We start from the raw sequence: 18,410 nt of genomic DNA, 5'->3' as shown, positions 1-18,410 counted from the left end.
AATGAGTTTCCATTTGAAGTTGGGGCTCTTTATGGCTTTTCTCTTCCACTCCAAGGCGCTTTAATTCATAATTGGCACCAGAAGCCCATTATTACAAGGAAGGAAGGGTCCGGGTTTTAAAGGTAGTGAAATCCTATTGGATATCAGCGATGAGTCACATGACCCACGGAGCATGTATATAACCCACCTGCTTGGCTGTAGAATGAAGTCGTCCTACTGAACCAAGGTAAGCTATGCTATGTTATACAATGCAATTTTTATATTGATAGTCATATTTATGCAGAATACATATCTATGGAAAATTGAGTACAAATATCTTTGTGGTAACATTTAAGTCAGCAAACATATTTCCAGTGTTGTGCATGAACTAGTTCAAAAGAACTAGTTCATTGAACAAGTTAATTTTTCTATGAACTTTGAACTGAACTTAACATATTTCTAACTAAAGAACTTGAACTTGAACTAGTTCAGATTTTGTGCTTCTAAAGTGATGCTTAGGTCCAGGTGACATGTTTATTAAATAGAGTTAATGCCTTAGTTGTGATGAATGAAAAAGGTGTGCAAATAATATCCACAACAATTTTAGATGGTAGTGATGGGCAGCTGGTAATGGAGAGGATTCATTTTAAAAAATAAGCACAGAAATATTCACTCCCACTGTTTTTCCTTGGTTTTCTAAAATAACTGTTAATGAACTGAACATGAACTAGTTCAAAACTGAATTGATGAACTATGAACATGAATTTATTCATTTTATTTTGTATGAACTGAACTTGCACAACACTGCTTATTTCTATGTATTAACTTGATCCATTGGATTGTCAATATTTAAAATAAATAAGACAATTGACTTACAAATGTATCTTCATTTACTTGGTGCATATTTTGAGATGTAGTCGGTTGATTATTAAGTAGTAATTAATTTATATTTTACCACCTTTGTCTGTTATCCAGGACGCCAGGATGATTTTTCCCTTGTGGCTTGCAGTGGCCACATGCTGCCTAACATGGCTTCCAGGTCAGTTCTGATTTCCTTCTTCTCCCCTTACCACTCAAGATCAGAAGTCATTGAAGCAAAAACAAATCCCAATACTAATGGCAACAAATTTTCCAGGTTTGCTCGATGCCAAGTCATTATTGGATGTCATCAATCAGGAGGGTAAAACACTTTTTCCTCCACTGATTTCTCTTATCATAATATATATATCCCCTCTTTACTGGGTTTAATCTATCATTGACATATTTTATGTTCAGAATTATCCTATTTGGTCTCACCTAAGTGCACGGTACACTAATCTTGGTCTCTTCCACTCACAGATGTGGTGGGTCCTTCAATAAGCATCGACTCCGCGCGGGCGAATGACTTCCTCACACACTCCAGAGCCAAGCGCAACGTGGACCCCAGGTGGTACAGAGGCAACCCGGACTTCCAGTCCTTCTACCGCTACTACAGCAGCATCGGCCACACCGAGGGGGTGAGACACATATCAATGTCCCCATTCCTGTTTTGTAATCTGATGAATCTCGCTTGATTTATATTACATTATATACGTTCTATTTTGCTAATATGATGGTCCCAGCGGACCACGAGCGTCTTGTACTTTGACTGCTGCGTCGTCCAATCACACGACGTGCAGCCAGAGTTCCACGGTTCCTGAAGGCTGACTGCTTTGTTTCTCCTCCTGACACGCGGCGTTCCCTCCTGACACGCGGCGTTCCCCGGGCAGCTGTACGAGATTGACCGGCTGCGGATGCTGTACCAGCAGATGCGCAGCCTGGAGCAGGTCTACGGGCCGGACGCCACCCACTACCAGAACCAGCTGGGCCTGCCCGTGGTCCAGTGCGACCCGGCCGTCGACAAGAAGTGCAAATTCCTCCCGCCTCCGCCGGCCATGAAGGGAGTAGTCCTGCCGGAGCAGCTCCCTGCCACCCCCCCGCCCCCGCCCCCCATGTCCCAGGCGGACGTGCTGTACCTGTGTAACCCCAAGGACCCCCTCTGCAAGCCACACATTGTGTACCTCCCCACGGGCGCCGTACCGGTGCTCTGTGACCCCCGCTACCACCCCACCTGCAAGCTCCAGAAGACCCCACCCCCGCCGCCGCCGCCGCCCCCACCGGCCCCCAAGGTGTACGCCCCCCCGCCCCCGTCCATGGTGATCATCAAGAAGTCGTCCCCGCCCGCCCCCATCCGCTCCTTCAAGGGAATGGAGTACGACTGCGACCCCTACTGGGACCCCGACTGCCTGATCGACCACCCGCCCCGCCCCGTCCAGGGCAAGGTGGCGCTGCTGCCCCCGCCCCCCGCCCCACCTGTGGAGGAGGAGGAGGAAGCCCCCACGCCGCCTCCCCGCCCCCCTGTGAAGAAGATGGTCCCCTACCCGTACCCCCTCTACTACCCCAACGCCTACAACCCCCGGGACGACCTGTACGACCAGGCCCGCTTCCAGTACCCGCAGCCCGCCGACCCCGCCGACGAGCCAATCGAAGACGGCCAGTAGGACGCAGCCCCGCCTCTCCTCCACCACCTTCTGTATGAACCAAAGACTTGATTCAAATATACTGGCTCCAGACATCAAGGTTGCATGCCTGGCGTCTTTCCTGCCAAATGTACAGTTAACATCTGCGTTAAAATAGCCTGTTCATAAAACCTGCACCTCTCAGGCCCGTCCTAGTTTATTATTTTACCTTTAGTAAATCCCATGCTACACTTGGCAATCGTCAAGTCCGCTGAAGTGTGAAGAGGGGAGTTTAGGAAGAGAGGCCCTGCGTAACAAATCTTTTGTTTCATTTGGAAAATAAAGTTTAAAACACAGTGCTTAATGAATGGTGTAACTCTTTATGAATTTAAGGAACTTGTGTGAACAGAAATAATTTGTTCTCAAATAATTAGTTCCACATGGCAGATAAAAAGGCAGACTGTTAAAGGAGCGGCAGTGGTTTACAAGCTCAGGTCATTATTTTACTACTGCAGGGGATTTAACAGCCAGAGAGCTGCTGACTAGAATAAAGACCCTAACTTCCCTCCTCTCCTGACTACCCTCCTTCCTCCAACTACTCAGTCTCCTCTTCTGACTACCCTCTCCTCCCCTCCACCATTCTCTTCTAACAACCTCCTCCCCCCTCTCCTCTCCTGAATGTTCTAATGAATCTCTCTCCTCTCCTGACTACCGTGTCCTCTCCAAACTACTCTCTCACTTCCTCTCAAACTTTCCTTGCCCGAGTCTGAATTTCATGGCCAGCGGGGCGTCAACTTCAAACGCAGAGCAAACACACCACACGACCACAAAGACCACTAAAAATAAACTGCTACAGATCCTGTTCCAAACGTAAACCATATTCTGTGTAAGCTCACTATGCGTCAGCAAAGGTGTGTGTATACTAGTTGATTCGTTCATTTTATATTCATTTGTGGGTTTGATTCATTCAAAAAAAGAATAGAAGTCCCATGAAAAATCAAGTTATTTATTACATACGAAAACATTCAACATCAACGGAGCAAAGCAAATCAAAAGGGGGAAGGACTAAAACAATGTTTAGGGGATCATGTACATGGGATTTATCTGAATGTGCACTCAATATAAACCAGTGACTTAGATCTCTTTATACCAAGTGGTGTAATAGGGGGGGGATATTTTGTTTTCGATGCGCTTGCATTTGACCAGGAATCCGGTACATTTGAGTCCGGTACATTTGCCTGACCTGACCAAAAGAAAAAAAAAAAAACCCAAAACAAAGGCGAGCAAAAAGGTAAAGATAAACCAGCAGTGAGTTCATTTGTTCTCCTCCCGCCACTCAGAAGAAGAGTCCTCTCATCCGGCGACCAATCCCCTGCCGATCGTACAGCACGTTGAACTTGTTGATGAACTGGTTCATGCTGTTGCATGTCTTGGTGATGGATCCCAAGTAGGCCATCAGGCCCACGTCGTTGCATTGCTGAAAGTAGAGGGAACATCTGTGAGCTGCTCCTTATTACATTGTGCTATATCATCACATGGTGGTGATAAAATACATAACATAGTATTAAATGAAGCATTCAAAAGTTAGTACTCTACATTTCTCATGTGACCAGTAATAAAATAACATCAACAATAAAAGAACATCTAGAATCTCACCTCTAGAATCATCAAGGGGTTTTTAGTACAATTCTAGAAACCACTGAATGGCGCTAAAGGCAGCCCTCCCCCTAGTGGACACTGACTTCATTACAGCCGTTGACACATTCCACCAACAGGAGCTTACGTCGTAGAAGTCCGTTTTGAAAGCGATGGTGCTGAGGACTGGCAGTCGATGGCACAGAGCGTTGGCCTCCCGGAGGATCTCATGGTTAAATGGAACCTCGCCTGGACCAACAGATAGCGGTGAAGAGCAAGATTCTGAATAATTAAGTCAAATTAATTATGTAATAATTGTCTGATCAACCAACATGAAAAAGCGTTTGGAAGTCCTTTTGTTGTTTGACCCAATTGACTGTATTTGATCCCCAAATGGAGCAAGCTGTCCTAACTCTGACTGACTGCTCATACCCGAAATTCCCTGTACGTCCCTTTTGATAGCTGCATCTGGGATCTACTGAAAGACTAAAGAGAACATAGAGGATCCCACCTGCATCCACCGCCTTCACGTACTCCAGAATGATCCTCACTCTGCTGTGCAGCATCTTGATGGCACTGTGCTGCGCGATGAGGTGCTCAGCCACTGTGGAGACACAGGAGGAGAGGTCACCCCGTAGCTGACACCATTCACCGGCTCATGGTAGTAATACTGTGCTGTCAAGTATGATCCAACAAAATAGGAAACAAAGGTTCAGTGGTTCAAAATAACCAAGACAAGACTCTTGGCCAGCCCAAAAAAAAGAATCCCATCTAAGGATCGGATGTCACCTTTAACCCCGAGGTTATGGAGGTGCGGCAGTGGGACGAAATAACAGCAGAAATGACATGGCCAGGCATCTACTGCACTGAACTTTGTGTCCAGTGTCAGCGAGAGAGAGGGTGAGATCCATCCTTACCGGTGGAGTTCTCGCCTGTGCCCGTGGCAGTCATGCGAGCCACATGGTCCACGCCGATCCTCTCCGCCTCCTCAGTGGCCAGTGTGTAGGTGAGCTCCGCAAACAACATGGTGGCCTGGGAGAGAAGCAATCAGCAGCGACCACGTTTAAGGGGTTTAGTGGGAATTCATATGATGCATGTAGTCCAATTGGTTGAATACATTTTTTTCACCAAGACTAATTGCAGTCTTGTTGGAAAGTCTAATTGCAGCCCCCCCCACACCTACACCCACGTCTGGCTGGCAGATTTGCATTTCCTTACAGAGAAGAAGTCCTCACCTCGCCGTTGATTATGTCGATCACTGACTCAAAAACTGTAACGGGAAGCTGCAAAAGAAAATAAAAGGCAATGTTTTTTTTCCCCCCAAAGTGGAACTGTAATACATAACGCTTTCACACAGATGCTCTGGAGAGAAACGTCTCGCTGGACTCACATCCGTGTGTTTGGTCAACGGGTTGAGTTTCAGGAACAGAGGACTCTCGATGATCTCACAGACCTGCCCCACGGAAAGAGCAGCGGCCAGATGAGAGTCAACAGTAACAAGAACAATATGTTATCAGGTTCAACCCAACGCTCCTCTGCTCAGCATACCTGCTTATGAATATGGATGTCAGATTGGTCTGGCGGACCCCCTGTAGTGTACCAGCCCAAGAACTCCATCTCTTTGAAGACCTGTTTGACTGTCAACGATATTATTAGGGATATATATATTATAGGGAATATATATATTTATATATACTTACATTATTATAGGGAATATTACAATAGGAACATGATATTAGCAAAGCTCATACAGCTAAGTGTCAATGTATTGAGGAGATAGTATGTGCTCCTCAATGCTACATGTGGGGAGGCAGGGGAAGGTAAACAGGAGGAGACAGGAAGATAAGCGGAGAACCAACAAACTTGACTGATGTACGCTTGTGTTGCTCTCACATTGTTCTTCCTTGGTGTAGTAATACTCTTTGTCGATATGTGCTCGTTCGTCTACGGTGTGGGAGAGCAGCTCGAAGGAGTTCATCACCTCAATGTTTCTACCTTCCTGCTTCCCAATCAGGGCTCCAATCACTGCAACAAATTAGCAAACACGGTTAGCAAACACGACTTTGAATTATGTTGAATCAAAAGGATTCAAGGTATAACTTGCTTTGTTTACAGTTTGTCGAGATAACATCACACATCGTACTGCTCATGGGCTCTATGTCAGTGATGATGAGCAGCGCATTATACAGTACCCTGCATCGGCCGCCCCTCCTGGGAGCGGATCCGTATCCAGTGATCTGAGATATTGAGGATGACGAGCGGATGCAAGGCGACCGACACGCTGCCGGTGACCCCAGAGGCCATGACGCTGGGGCTGGCTGCACAAAGAGAGGACGAGGATCACCAAAACATGACATGACCGCCCTGGTTCCGAGTCTGACAAGTTCGTGACTTTCCAAAGTGGTTAAAGGTGAATGTGCCAGTGGCCGGTATAATGTATCATTAGTGTTGCTGTGTTATTGTCATTAAATGACTACTCCACTGAGCCTCGGCCGGTGACTGATGACTTTGTTGACAGTTATGAATTTATGCTAGCTCACAGGGTGGTGTGTGTGTGTGTGTGTGTGTGTGTGTGTGTGTGTGTGTGTGTGTGTGTGTGTGTGTGTGTGTGTGTGTGTGTGTGTGTGTTAGCGCGCTTATTGTACAGATCTCTGATGTAGGATCAATGAACGCGAAACATGCAAAGGAATCTTTAACAGCATATTGTCTGGTATATGGTGTGTGTTGGCCCCTGGGGGGGGGTTAATAGACACGTACCGGCGCCGTCCACCTCCATCCCTCCACCATTGCTCGTCGCCATCTTGTCCGATGAACCACGCATGCGCGCTGGGTTCTTCCTCCCCTAGTAGGAGACCATCCGGGGTAGCGCTGTCGCTGCAGATGTTCACAACAAACTATTGGGAACGATTAACGCCATCATGTCAGGTTCCTGTGGAGGAACACGTCAGATTTTAAAGTATAGTGTTTTCATTCGCGTGGTTAATTTGGGGGAATGAAGGTATTAGTGAGTCTGTTTCCAGACGCGGTACTGTTGTCGCTGACAGTCTTTCTTCAGGGTTTGTGATCGTACGCAACGGCGGTGCGTCGCCATATTCCTTCCGTGTACAAGAGTTTGTTTACAAAATGGAAGATTTTCGAGTCTGGAACCTGGATTACTTCCCCGAGAATATTTTAATTGATATTTTATCGTATTTAGGTGTGCGAGAGCTGGTCAGAGCGGGAAGGTAACGTGAGCTGTAATCATTGTTTCTGAGCGGACCTATCTGCTTGTTACATATCGTATTCAAACACAGTAACCCTCTAATGTTGTCACTCCTGTCATCTGATTATACATTTCGTGACTCTTTTTCAGGGTGTGTGAAAGATGGAAACGTCTTGTGAAAGACCAGAGATTGTGGAGACTTGTTGATCTCACTGCCTGGAAAGGGGTACGAAGGCATCTGATTTGACTGACTGTGTTTGACTATTTGGTTGTACTACCAACAACATAGAGCCTACGAGACGAATTAACAACGTGTACGGGTTATAAATCTGATGTCAATCAATATTTTCTTAATTATCCTATCGTATCTTATTAACCATTCATTTACAGGAATCATAAAGGTATTAGTTGTCAAAAGTTCAAATATTGTGTTTTATTTAGTCTCTACTGGTATGTTGGTCAGGTGACATCCCGCATCCTCTGGGTTCTCCTACGCCAGTACCTTGGCTGCGGGCTGCGGTGCCTGCGGTTGCGTGGCTTGCTGCTTTCGGCAAGGGGAGGCGTCTTTTTATCCAAGTCCTGGCTCAGAGCTTTGACCCTCAAGTGCCCGCGCCTCCGCAAACTCTACCTGCTGCACACAGACCTCAGAGGCCTGCCCAGCTGCCGGCTCCTCCCACCAACGTTGCAGGTGCTGGAGCTGCGTGGCTGTGAGCTGCCCCCCAGCTTCTTCAACCAGACCCCTGCTAGTGAGTCACCGGCCCACGGCAGCGCGCCCTCCAACGTGGGCGCCCAGCAACCTGAACAGAGCACGGCGGGAAAACGAACGGGCTTCCCGTCGGGGATCGGCATCCAGCGGCTGGTCCTCAACAACGTGCCGTCGTTCACCGACCAGCACCTCCAGAGCCTGACGTCCTGGGAGGGGCTGAGTCGCCTGGAGTTGCGCGACACTTTTCGCGTGACTGCCAACGGTCTGCGGAGCTGTGCGGCCAAACACTCTGGATCGGGCATGGAGGGCCTGTCCAAGCTCAAGTTTTTAGAGATAGGCATCACCGGCCGGCAGGGCTACCAGCTCCAAATGGCCTCCCTGGGTCTGGGCTCTGGCTGGCTGGGGCTGGAGGAGCTGAGCCTGGGGGGGAAGGAGGTGGGGCCCGGCCTGCTGTGCGCCAGCCGTCTCAAAGACCTCCACAGCCTGTGCCTGTGGGCGTGCACGCTCAGCGAGATGCAGGTCCTGAGGAGCTGCAGGATGATCCGTCAGCTGCGCAGGTTGGAGTTCCTGGAGGTGTTCTTCCAACCGAAGCAGGCGCCACCACGGGGGGACGGGGAGGGCAGCGACCAGGAGGACGAGGAGCGGGACAATGGGGAGGCGGCAGCTGCCAACGACGAAGAGGACGGCCCTAAGAGACAAGACGGGAACGACCCCATTCCCAGATTGCAGCGGTCGTTAGCCGCCCTGCTGCCTCACTGTACACTAGTGTTCACCAACTGTTCTGTTCAAATCAATTCTGACTAATTGTGACTGTTATGTACTCGGCCACTTGGCCATGTTCTTGTCTCTTTAGCCTTAACTCCATTGTATCTACACAGTCTCTCTGTTTCATTACGGTCACAACATGCAGACAGGAAGCTGCTAGCTAAAGCCACAGCTAGCAGAGATGAAGGGTGTACTGTCTGTATGTTCCACCTCGTTCCTGATTCTTCCATTTGTAAACAACCAAAGCTTGAGCTCCAGTGATCACATAAAACATGGTAATATGACCCACCCTAATGAGGTCCATTATTGTTTTCCTTTTGTATTTGTTCTAGCTGTGCCTGGGCATATTGGAAACATGCTGAATATGAAATGGGAATATTTAAGATCTTAAGATTTTAAGATCTGCTGCATTAAGTTAAGCACATTAGTGTATCATCATTACTGTAACCAATATAGTTGTTATTATTTTAAATATGAAAAAATAAATCATGGAAACTCAATTTTCTGTGGAATAGTTTATTCCTATTTTGAATAAACCAATGCTCACCATTTAATAATAAATAAATAAATGGTAGTTATTTTGTATATATTTGTATTAATTGTTCTATGAAACCCAAAGGCAAACAAAACATGCATATGTTGTTTAACATTGCACTTAAAAAATAATAATAAATAAACTAAATAATACAGAACAAAGTTACTTGAAACCGACACACTAAACAATTAGATAACTGTTTGATTTATTTCAGTGCCTAAGAGAAAAGGAAAACATCGAAAATATTCATGCGAATTTCAATTCATTTTTCCACGGCCTAAAATAAAAGGAGGACCGACGTTTAGACTCTGGCAGCATCACAAGTTCCGAAGATTGGTCCTTTTTTGACCAATGAGCAGCCTCTGTACAGCGCGTCGAGACCACCAAGCCAATCAGGAGCAAGGTAGTTTTTTTAAACGTTGGCGGCGGTGGACATTCAAAATACGAACAGAGTTTAAGTTGAGCTCCACGTCTCTGGCATCGACATTATTCAAAATGTCGAAGGTAACGCATTTACTTGATACATTATATCACATAACTTTATTAAGAATGGAATCCATCCTCCGATTCTCCTCCGTTTAAACTACAGTGTTATTTTTCACGTTTATCTGATTCTTGTGAATAGCTTAGCTTAGCCTTCTTCGTCTAATTATAAAATAAACATTTTATCAATTACTACTTGCCTAACATACTACATATACTACTACTACATGCCTGTAATTTAAAACTGTATGGTTAACTCACTTCATTTCGCTAAAAGATTCTAGTTCACGGCGGATTATCATTCATTAATTAGAAGCTAACGTTGGCTGTACAGCTAGCGGCTGTACAGACATCTTATTCATGGTTCTTGATTTATCTTTAGCAGTATGGACAACCTCAGACTAAAACAACTGGTTATTGCTTTCTGAAGAGGTTAAATCTTTCTGTTGAAATGATTTATAATAAGTGATCGATGGACTGGAACTAAAATCTGTCCCGGTGTTCTGTTTTTTTTGCAGAACAAGGAGAACGCCGATCCCAAAGGCTCCCAGAGACAAGTAGGTTATCCTTCCTCTCAGCTGTTCCTGAATTTAATGTGATGGTGTATGAATCAATAATGGTGTCTTTTTCCAAATATCAGTTCACAGCCCTGAGTGCTTCTGTGGGTCCACAGCGTGTTCAAGTCAATCCACGGCCAGATCCCCCCGCAGCCATCGGTACTGGACACCTTCTAACGTCATTTATAGATGAAAGATGTGTTGATTAACGTATTTTTATAAATAGATAATATATTTTTTCTATTCTTTCAAGGACCAGGAAGAGAGCCTGTCTGCTCATCGACTACGGCTCCACTAAGGTAGGAATTCTTAGTTATTGCATAGGGACGTTATATGCGAGTTTTTGTTAGTGATACTCTTCGATAATGAGAAATCAGTGTAATGTCGTCCTAAATCAAAGTAAATAAACCATAGCTCGGGATAATAAGCTGTAGGTCCCGATCTCGCATGACAAATGCTCTGGCAGTTTCAAACAAAAATGTCTTTCCATAATGACAATAGTTTAAGGATTAATGACTACACGATGGCCAAAAAACAGTCCAAGGCTTTTTTTGCTTCTAAAATAGTCCTTTTAGATGTCATGTTGTGAGAGGCAAGCCCTATTGTTCAAAGAAGGGTTAGATAGATAGATTTACTTTATTGATCCCAAGCTGGGAAATTGCAGTGTAGCAGCAGCATTACACACAGTAACAACACAAATAAAGAGAAACAACCTCGACATATATATATATATATGTATGTATGTATGTATGTAATATAAAGAAGCAATATAATATAATTGTAGTGCAAAGGAGACAGTAGAAATATATAAGGTTTTACTTCTCATTTTAGTTTCTGTATCGCCCGTTAAGTTATTTTGCTGAACCTTTGATGTTTATGTATTGTAACGCATATTTAAATCCCTCCTTTATTTCATCTGAATGTCAGTATTAAGAACTTTGACATCGGTCGACCACTGGGCAAGGGCAAGTTTGGTAACGTCTATATGGCACGAGAGAAGAAGATGAACGCAGTGATCGCACTGAAGGTTCTGTTCAAGTCCCAAATCGAGAAGGAGGGTGTGGAGCACCAGCTGAGGAGAGAGATCGAGATCCAGGCCCACCTCAGGTCAGTTGTTATGAATTAAGTCCAGTTTTAATGTCACAATGTTTGATCTAACGATAAGATGTTATGACAGTATTTTTTTATTTTGTTGTACATGTTGTACAGTCGTTAAGTGCAAGGGCTTGGCATTTGTTTTTATGAACATCCTTACTGTACCAAAGACCATATATTGTTGTTTCTCTTTCTTCTGACAAATGTAATGATTGTAAGTTGCTCTGGGTAAAAGCGTCTGCTAAATGCCCTAAATGTAAATGGTTAAGAGATGTTCGAAAGTTGGAAAATTCATTTAGTTAAACTTGAATCTCTGAGATTTCATACATTTTCTCCATTTGCTTAAAACTGCCCCAACATCGTGCAGTTTTCTAACCAAAGATTCTGTCTTTCTATGATCTGTTAAGGCACCCCAACATCCTTCGCTTTTACAATTACTTCCACGACCGCACGCGAGTGTTCCTGATACTGGAGTACGCGCCACGGGGAGAGCTGTACAAGGAGCTCCAGAAATGTGGACGCTTTGACGACCAGCGCACCGCCACGGTTAATTTCATTATATTTTATATTTCTGGTTTGTTTATTGTTACCATGATGTTGAGGGTTGGAACATGTCATTAGTTTGGGCTTTTTGGGATAATGAGACAAGCAGCTTCACTGGCTGTGTTGTACTGGGGTGAAATGGTTTGACGTAGAAGAAGTAACCAAGAGTTGGTACACAGATGAAACACCTCTGAACTTTACTGACGGCCATGAGTACTGTAACCATTCAGTGGTGAAGCTCTGCAATCAATGCCTTATTTGAAGTGCTTTCGTTGATCCCAACTTTTTAGTTTAAGAAAATATTGAATTCGATATTTCAGTGTTTTCTAACATCCTATCTTAGGCATACAATGGTAAGGGAAAAAATACAGAACTGTGCATCCAGACTTTGAAAAGCTTTTTGACAACATAAAATGTATGGATACTCTAACATAACTTTAACTGCAGTATTGCAGTTAAAACCAGTCGTTTTCTAAATTATTTTGGTTTACTTTTCCAAGTGTAGTCAAACCTACGTGGAATGTGACCGGAGATAGCTGTACATGCTTTGTTTTTTTAATGATAAAAAAGGAACCATGTTTCCGGTCTGCTTTTCAAGGTCTTTCGGGACCTAGTGTATTTTGGGAGACACCATCACAACCCCAGTGTGTTTATGTTTTAGTACATGGAGGAGATTTCCGATGCACTGATGTACTGCCATGAGAACAAGGTGATTCATCGGGACATCAAGCCTGAGAATCTCCTTCTTGGCCTCCGCGGAGAGCTGAAGATCGCAGACTTTGGCTGGTCGGTTCACGCGCCATCACTGAGGTGAGTTACCTGCTCTCACACATTAGCAATGTGTCTGATCAACCTAGGTTAGGTTAGGGTTAGTTAGGCTTCTGTTGATTGAGAACTCTGATGCAGCACATTTGCATAGAGAGGGACTTGCTGTGATGTTGTGGTGCTCGCACCATGGGTGGTGGGAGGAGGAGGATTGTCCCAGACGGCAGCCGGTTGGTGGTTAGTTGGTGGTTAATTGGTCGTTTTAGTTGGTGGTTTTCCGACTCAGTCAGTTGAAGGTGCTGTTTTTCCAACCAATCCGCAAAGCTAAGATGCCTAAGCATTGAAGTTGTATTCCCTCCCTTACAAATACTTAACTTCGAGCATAAAAGGCATTTTGCTTCCTCCTTATCCTTGCAGGCTTAGCCATCCTATCAAGCAACCGACCCACTCTCACCACATAGCCCCCGCCAGACGCCCTTCAGTATCCATGAGCCCGGTCTCCATCCCCAGAATTGAAGGGCTCACCTGTTCCTCTTCCATATTTTCCCCCATGTTTTGTCTGAAAGTGACATGAATAGTAGTTGAATCCATAGTTAATCACTACCATTAATCCATAGTTAATCACTACCATTAAAAATGGTGAATGAGATAAAATGCTGCGAATACACAACCAATCAAAACATGTCAGTGCTACAAGCCTCACCCCAACTATTCCTCACCCCAACTATTCCTGTGGAAAGTACTTTGGAAAGTACTACCTGCCTGAGCAGGGACTTTTTGGCAGGTAAAATAATGTCCCCTGGACTTAATTTAGACCTGGGCCCCTGCACTAGAAACGTCTTGCATTCGTCCAAAGGTTCCTAGTTCCATGGCAAAAGCGCCTTTTTGTAACAAAAAAACAGGAATCAAAAGTAACTGGCCTCTTGTCAGTTTTCTGTGCCGTCCGCCCCCCAGAAGTTCTGCTACAAAACTGACCTGCTGGAAACCCTAATCTGGGAGATTAGGGTGCTAGTGAATTTAATTCCCAGTTGCTATATTTAGTAGTTTGTCTTCTAGTAAAGGGACAAGATGCGCTAAATTCATTCCAGATTGGAAATGGGGTTTGCCAAAGCAGAAGTACACTGATAAGAATTGAACAGATGCAACTTTAAACAAAGCAACTTAAAACTCTGAGTATTATTTTGTTCTCTCTATAATCCATGTCCTCTTCCTGTTGTGAAGGCGGCGGACGATGTGCGGGACCCTGGACTACCTGCCCCCAGAGATGGTGGAGGGCCACTCTCACGATGAGAAGGTGGACCTGTGGTGCATCGGCGTCCTCTGCTACGAGTGTTTGGTCGGCAACCCCCCATTTGAGACCGCCAGCCACACGGAGACGTACACAAGGATCACCAAGGTGGGCCATCATGCAGATGAAGAGGAACTGGGCCAGAATGGTTAAGCAAACTGAAATCTATTTCTGAAATAATGGTCAGAATGGGTTTTTGGCAGGTGCTTCACATTATGAAGGTCCAAAGATTATATTTTCTTGATGCAGTTGAGAAAAGGAAAGCAATAATACAAAAAAGCACTTGTACATGGCTATCAATTGTATGAAATATAAAAATCTCAGGTGTGGGTCTGGGGAGGCTGGTGGTGTTCTGGTGTGATGTTTTGGTCATGGTTGACCCCCAGCTCCCTGAGATTTAGGAGGTAGAGTCCTAACCCCTTTGTGTTGTAATGGATGTGAAATGTATATCAATGCAGATGTTTATACGGTAGAGATGCTCCCCATTGCTCCTGTCCCACTCTCCGTCTACACGTTCTTCAGGTGGACCTGAAGTTCCCTAAGGTGGTGTCCGATGGAGCCAAGGACCTGATCTCCAAGCTGCTCCGCCACAACCCCATAAACCGCATGCCCCTGCAGAACGTCCTGGACCACCCGTGGGTGAAGTCCAACTCGCGCAGGGTCCTCCCCCCTGTGTGCAAACCATGAAGCCGCCAGGCCGCCCACTCCCTCCCCGCCTGTCGGCCTTGTGTCTGAACCGGCCAGTCTGGAGTATCTCTGGAGAGACTCAAGGCCAGTTTAGGGTTTATCCACTGTTTCACTGGACCTCACACTGCCAAGGATTCTGGGAGTATGTCATCCTAAGGGGGCTGGTGTCTTGCCCACTTACTGTACAGTTGTTCTTTGTGCTTTTCTTTCCTTTATTTCCCCTGGTGTATCTTCTGATGGATGTGATTGCCTTTGGTGCTAACAAAGTTGTTGCACTGTTATGAGTGGAAGGGGTTCTTAGGTTTTAAATATGTATGTCTTTCAAATGTCTTTTTGTGAAGCTACACCCATCTTTAGGGTTTATAACCTATTAAAGCTTTTTACTACAGAAATGTGTTACAATTATTCTAGTGCAATTTGTTTTAAATGGCAGTCACTATTAGTGAGTGACATGCTCTGTGATAATATGATTTGTGTGGAATGTGCCGGCCTTGGTATGAGCCCCTTTAGATATGCTCCTGGTTGATTTCTTACCAAGCAAGGCATTTAATCCCCGATCACAGGTTCATATCTGCAACACAATGGTGGAAAAAGCCAAGCGGTAGCCATGACTAGTTCATCTAATATGGCTGAAAAGCATTCATCATTGGGAAATTTCGTCGCTCATGAAGGGAACAGGGCTTGTACATCAGAATATATCATGGAATGCATTGTTTTGAGATACTCCTCAATTCTGAGAGGATTTGAGAGTTTTAGTACTGCAAATCCTAAATATAACGCAACATACACTAATAAACCACGTTTTTCTACGTCTCGCATGAGAAACAGTTTCAAACACTGTCTTCTTACAAGGGTGTTGCACAAAATCAGGGAACCTATACAGAAGCAGTCTCTGGGCCCCTTCCTCTCTTGAGCCATGTATCTAAAGAATAGGGCAAACAATTGCACACATGAATCTGTATTGGTTTTAGGGTGACACTTACCTGTTCATGCAACATTTAAACAAGTAATCTGTGATATGAATCCTACGATTACTTTCATGGTCAATGGGGTTTTCTTGGAGTAGGCTAACGTGCTTAAAGGAGTGATTTTATTCCACCAGGTTTGAGTGTGATTAGCCATTACAAGGATTTTGAAAATCTGCCCTTTCCTGTGTTAGTGCAGTGGTTCTCAAAGTAGTGCATTGCCAGGTGGTCCGTGAAGAGTCCGCTACAAAATATGTGAAAACCAACGTGTGATTTGATGTTGCACTAGTTACATTGTGTTCCACTGTGTTGTTACAGTTAATTGTAATTGCCTCACACTCTCTCACTCACTCACACACACACAAAATGGTTAAACCTATATTCTGTGCATTTTCATTGTCTTTTAGCCTTATACTTATCAAATAGCCTGTTGCACTATTGTTGCACTGTTGCAGTTCATTTTTACTTGCTCACCCACCCCTCCCACACACACACACACACACACACTCTTTAGGCTTTTCGAGGGCCCTCCCCCATTAGAGCCCTGGGTTGGGGTTGGGGTTAAGGTTAGGGTTAGAGTTATGGTTAGCCCGCGTCTTCTGATGACAAATAATTTCAATTTTTTTACTAAACTAGGACCACTAAATGTAGGTTGCTCCCAACCTACATTCCAATGGCCATATGCTTCATAGATGGAGGCTGACATTGCGATGTGACAGTGTTGAATACCTGAATACCTACAACACCTTTAATAGCAGATACACCTTTAATACCTGAATACCTACAACACCTTTAATAGCAGATACACCTTTAATACCTGAAAACCTACAACACCTTTAATAGCAGATACACCTTTAATACCTGAATACCTACAACACCTTTAATAGCAGATACACATTTAATACCTGAATACCTACAACACCTTTAATAGCAGATAGGAAATGAGGTTGGCACAGACAGCACGTAATAATAATGACAATTAAGTGAGGGCATCTATCTAACATTGTAGTGGGCACATTTCATCCATGCTGCTTCCCCACCAGATATGCAGGCAATATTTAATCTACTATGTTTTATTGTGTTTAGGTGTTTTTGCACAAGCACACGTTATTGCACAAGCACTCTGTATAGTGTGGACAGGGCCGACGGACTGCAGGTGTAAGTGGGACAGGCTTGGGGGGGGGGCCCAAGGCAGAGGGGTGGCCCGAGGCAGAGGGGGGCCCAAGGCAGAGGGGGGGCCCGAGGCAGAGGGGGGCCCAAGGGAAATTTGAAAAAAACTTTTTTTTGATTGTTACTCAAATAGTTTAATAACATAACTAAATGTCATGCAGCAATATGTCAGCCACAGTTAAATCAATTGAGGTCTGGCTCTCAGAAGAGAAAGGTGAAGAAAGACAGGGAAGGAAGACAACATTGAGGAAGTCAGGTTCTGACTTATTTTCTAAGGAAGGTGAGCATAAACGTTTAAACACACAAGATGAAACCCCATTCTTAACTCCGTTATCGCTGCTAAAACGAACAGAGACGACCCAAAGCAAGAGCAGACAATCGGCTACACTTTCACATGACGAGGCCTTGGTTATTAAGGTAAAGGATAAATAAAGTGTACGGTAGGCTAATACTGCAACAGCAGGCTGCTGATTTAAAGCAACCTCATATTAAATGAATACTAAGCCGTTATTAGGCTACATGATAAATAATAACCTATGGCGTATAGGCTGGTTAGCCGCAGTCATTGCATTACAAAATGGCTATATCATCCTAGCTGCCTGCTAGTAAAACATAATTTGTGGGGGGGGCCATCAGGGCTTCTTGTATATAGGGCCCAGAATTTGGTGCTACGCCCCTGAGTGTGGATGTCCCCCCATGCTGTATCAAATATGTGTGTACATGATGATGCTTTTGAGTGGCTTAATATATCAAGATACCTTTTTCAGTACATATACAAAAAGGGCCCTAAACGTTAATAACAGACTAGGCACACTTCAAATGTAAACCATAATGTAAACCATAATACAGCAATAGTATCTAACTATATGCACCGTGGATTACTGGAATGACACACAATATGTAGGGTCAACATTGGGTGTGTACATTCTACGCCTTTTTATACAGACTTTCACGGGTTATCCTTGTAAGACACGGTTTCAATGTATTTTCTTTTCTCAGTGCTATTACTAGTACTATTAGTACTATAATCCAGCATGCACTTTACAGGTGAACAAAGTGTTTTTGAACCGAGCTCAAACTGTTAACAGGTAGGCTAGTTAAAATGCCGCCAAGTGGTGAATCTGTGATCAGTTACAACTGTTGCGGTTTTGTGTGTGTTTTGTGCTATCGATATATTGTGATGTACCTAACTACACTTATAACCACTAAAAGGGTATATTGTAGTGTTATGATTAGCTGCTCTGTTGTACGTACTTGATAATATATATTTCATCATTTGGGATTCTACATTAGCCAGAATTATTCTTGTGCACGATAGCGTGGCCGAGCGGTCTAAGGCGCTGGATTAAGGCTCCAGTCTCTTCGGAGGCGTGGGTTCAAATCCCACCGCTGTCAGAATAAGGTTTTGTTTAAAAATAATTATTCAAACTCGATATATGACATCGAGTATGTTCTGCAGAAAATTGTCTTTCGTCTTTCAACTCGTTGATTTAGATAAAAATGATGATGAATGATGTTAATAAACGCATAAATAACTGCTTTCATTAATTTGATCCTA

The 18,410-nt window shown here is 44.4% G+C and overlaps 4 protein-coding genes and 1 non-coding gene across 5 annotated transcripts; 4 read left to right on the top strand and 1 right to left on the bottom strand.

Moving 5' to 3' along the window:
- Positions 1-963: 963 nt before the first annotated feature.
- On the top strand, positions 964-2,498 carry and4 (actinodin4; the record flags this gene model as incomplete). The annotated part of the gene is made up of 3 exons (XM_084469153.1): positions 964-1,018; positions 1,318-1,475; positions 1,728-2,498. The coding sequence occupies 3 exons, from the start codon at positions 964-966 to the stop codon at positions 2,496-2,498; spliced, it is 984 nt and encodes a 327-aa protein (XP_084325279.1).
- Positions 2,499-3,448: 950 nt separating this feature from the next.
- cops6 (COP9 signalosome subunit 6) lies at positions 3,449-6,915 on the bottom strand. Its single transcript, XM_084469005.1, has 10 exons — positions 6,849-6,915; positions 6,284-6,409; positions 5,985-6,116; positions 5,640-5,728; positions 5,482-5,544; positions 5,327-5,374; positions 5,009-5,123; positions 4,603-4,695; positions 4,240-4,340; positions 3,449-3,933 (listed from the first exon to the last, which is right to left on the bottom strand). The coding sequence occupies exons 1-10, from the start codon at positions 6,910-6,912 to the stop codon at positions 3,793-3,795; spliced, it is 972 nt and encodes a 323-aa protein (XP_084325131.1). The 5' UTR covers positions 6,913-6,915; the 3' UTR covers positions 3,449-3,792.
- A 40-nt stretch (positions 6,916-6,955) lies between these two features.
- On the top strand, positions 6,956-9,193 carry LOC311344650 (F-box/LRR-repeat protein 12). Its single transcript, XM_084469002.1, has 3 exons — positions 6,956-7,315; positions 7,444-7,519; positions 7,757-9,193. The coding sequence occupies exons 1-3, from the start codon at positions 7,215-7,217 to the stop codon at positions 8,801-8,803; spliced, it is 1,224 nt and encodes a 407-aa protein (XP_084325128.1). The 5' UTR covers positions 6,956-7,214; the 3' UTR covers positions 8,804-9,193.
- A 535-nt stretch (positions 9,194-9,728) lies between these two features.
- Positions 9,729-15,101, top strand: aurkb (aurora kinase B). The gene is made up of 9 exons (XM_084469004.1): positions 9,729-9,803; positions 10,301-10,339; positions 10,423-10,498; positions 10,593-10,638; positions 11,267-11,446; positions 11,842-11,980; positions 12,639-12,787; positions 13,964-14,138; positions 14,553-15,101. The coding sequence occupies exons 1-9, from the start codon at positions 9,795-9,797 to the stop codon at positions 14,715-14,717; spliced, it is 978 nt and encodes a 325-aa protein (XP_084325130.1). The 5' UTR covers positions 9,729-9,794; the 3' UTR covers positions 14,718-15,101.
- A 3,064-nt stretch (positions 15,102-18,165) lies between these two features.
- Positions 18,166-18,247, top strand: AC3HAE_019728 (transfer RNA leucine (anticodon AAG)). The gene has a single exon. It is a non-coding gene; the product is annotated as a tRNA-Leu (tRNA).
- The last annotated feature ends 163 nt before the right edge of the window (positions 18,248-18,410 follow it).

This window comes from Micromesistius poutassou, assembly GCF_964030765.1.
Source record: "Micromesistius poutassou genome assembly, chromosome: 6".
Taxonomy (NCBI): domain Eukaryota; kingdom Metazoa; phylum Chordata; class Actinopteri; order Gadiformes; family Gadidae; genus Micromesistius; species Micromesistius poutassou.
This window is presented reverse-complemented; position numbering and strand designations above follow the sequence as displayed.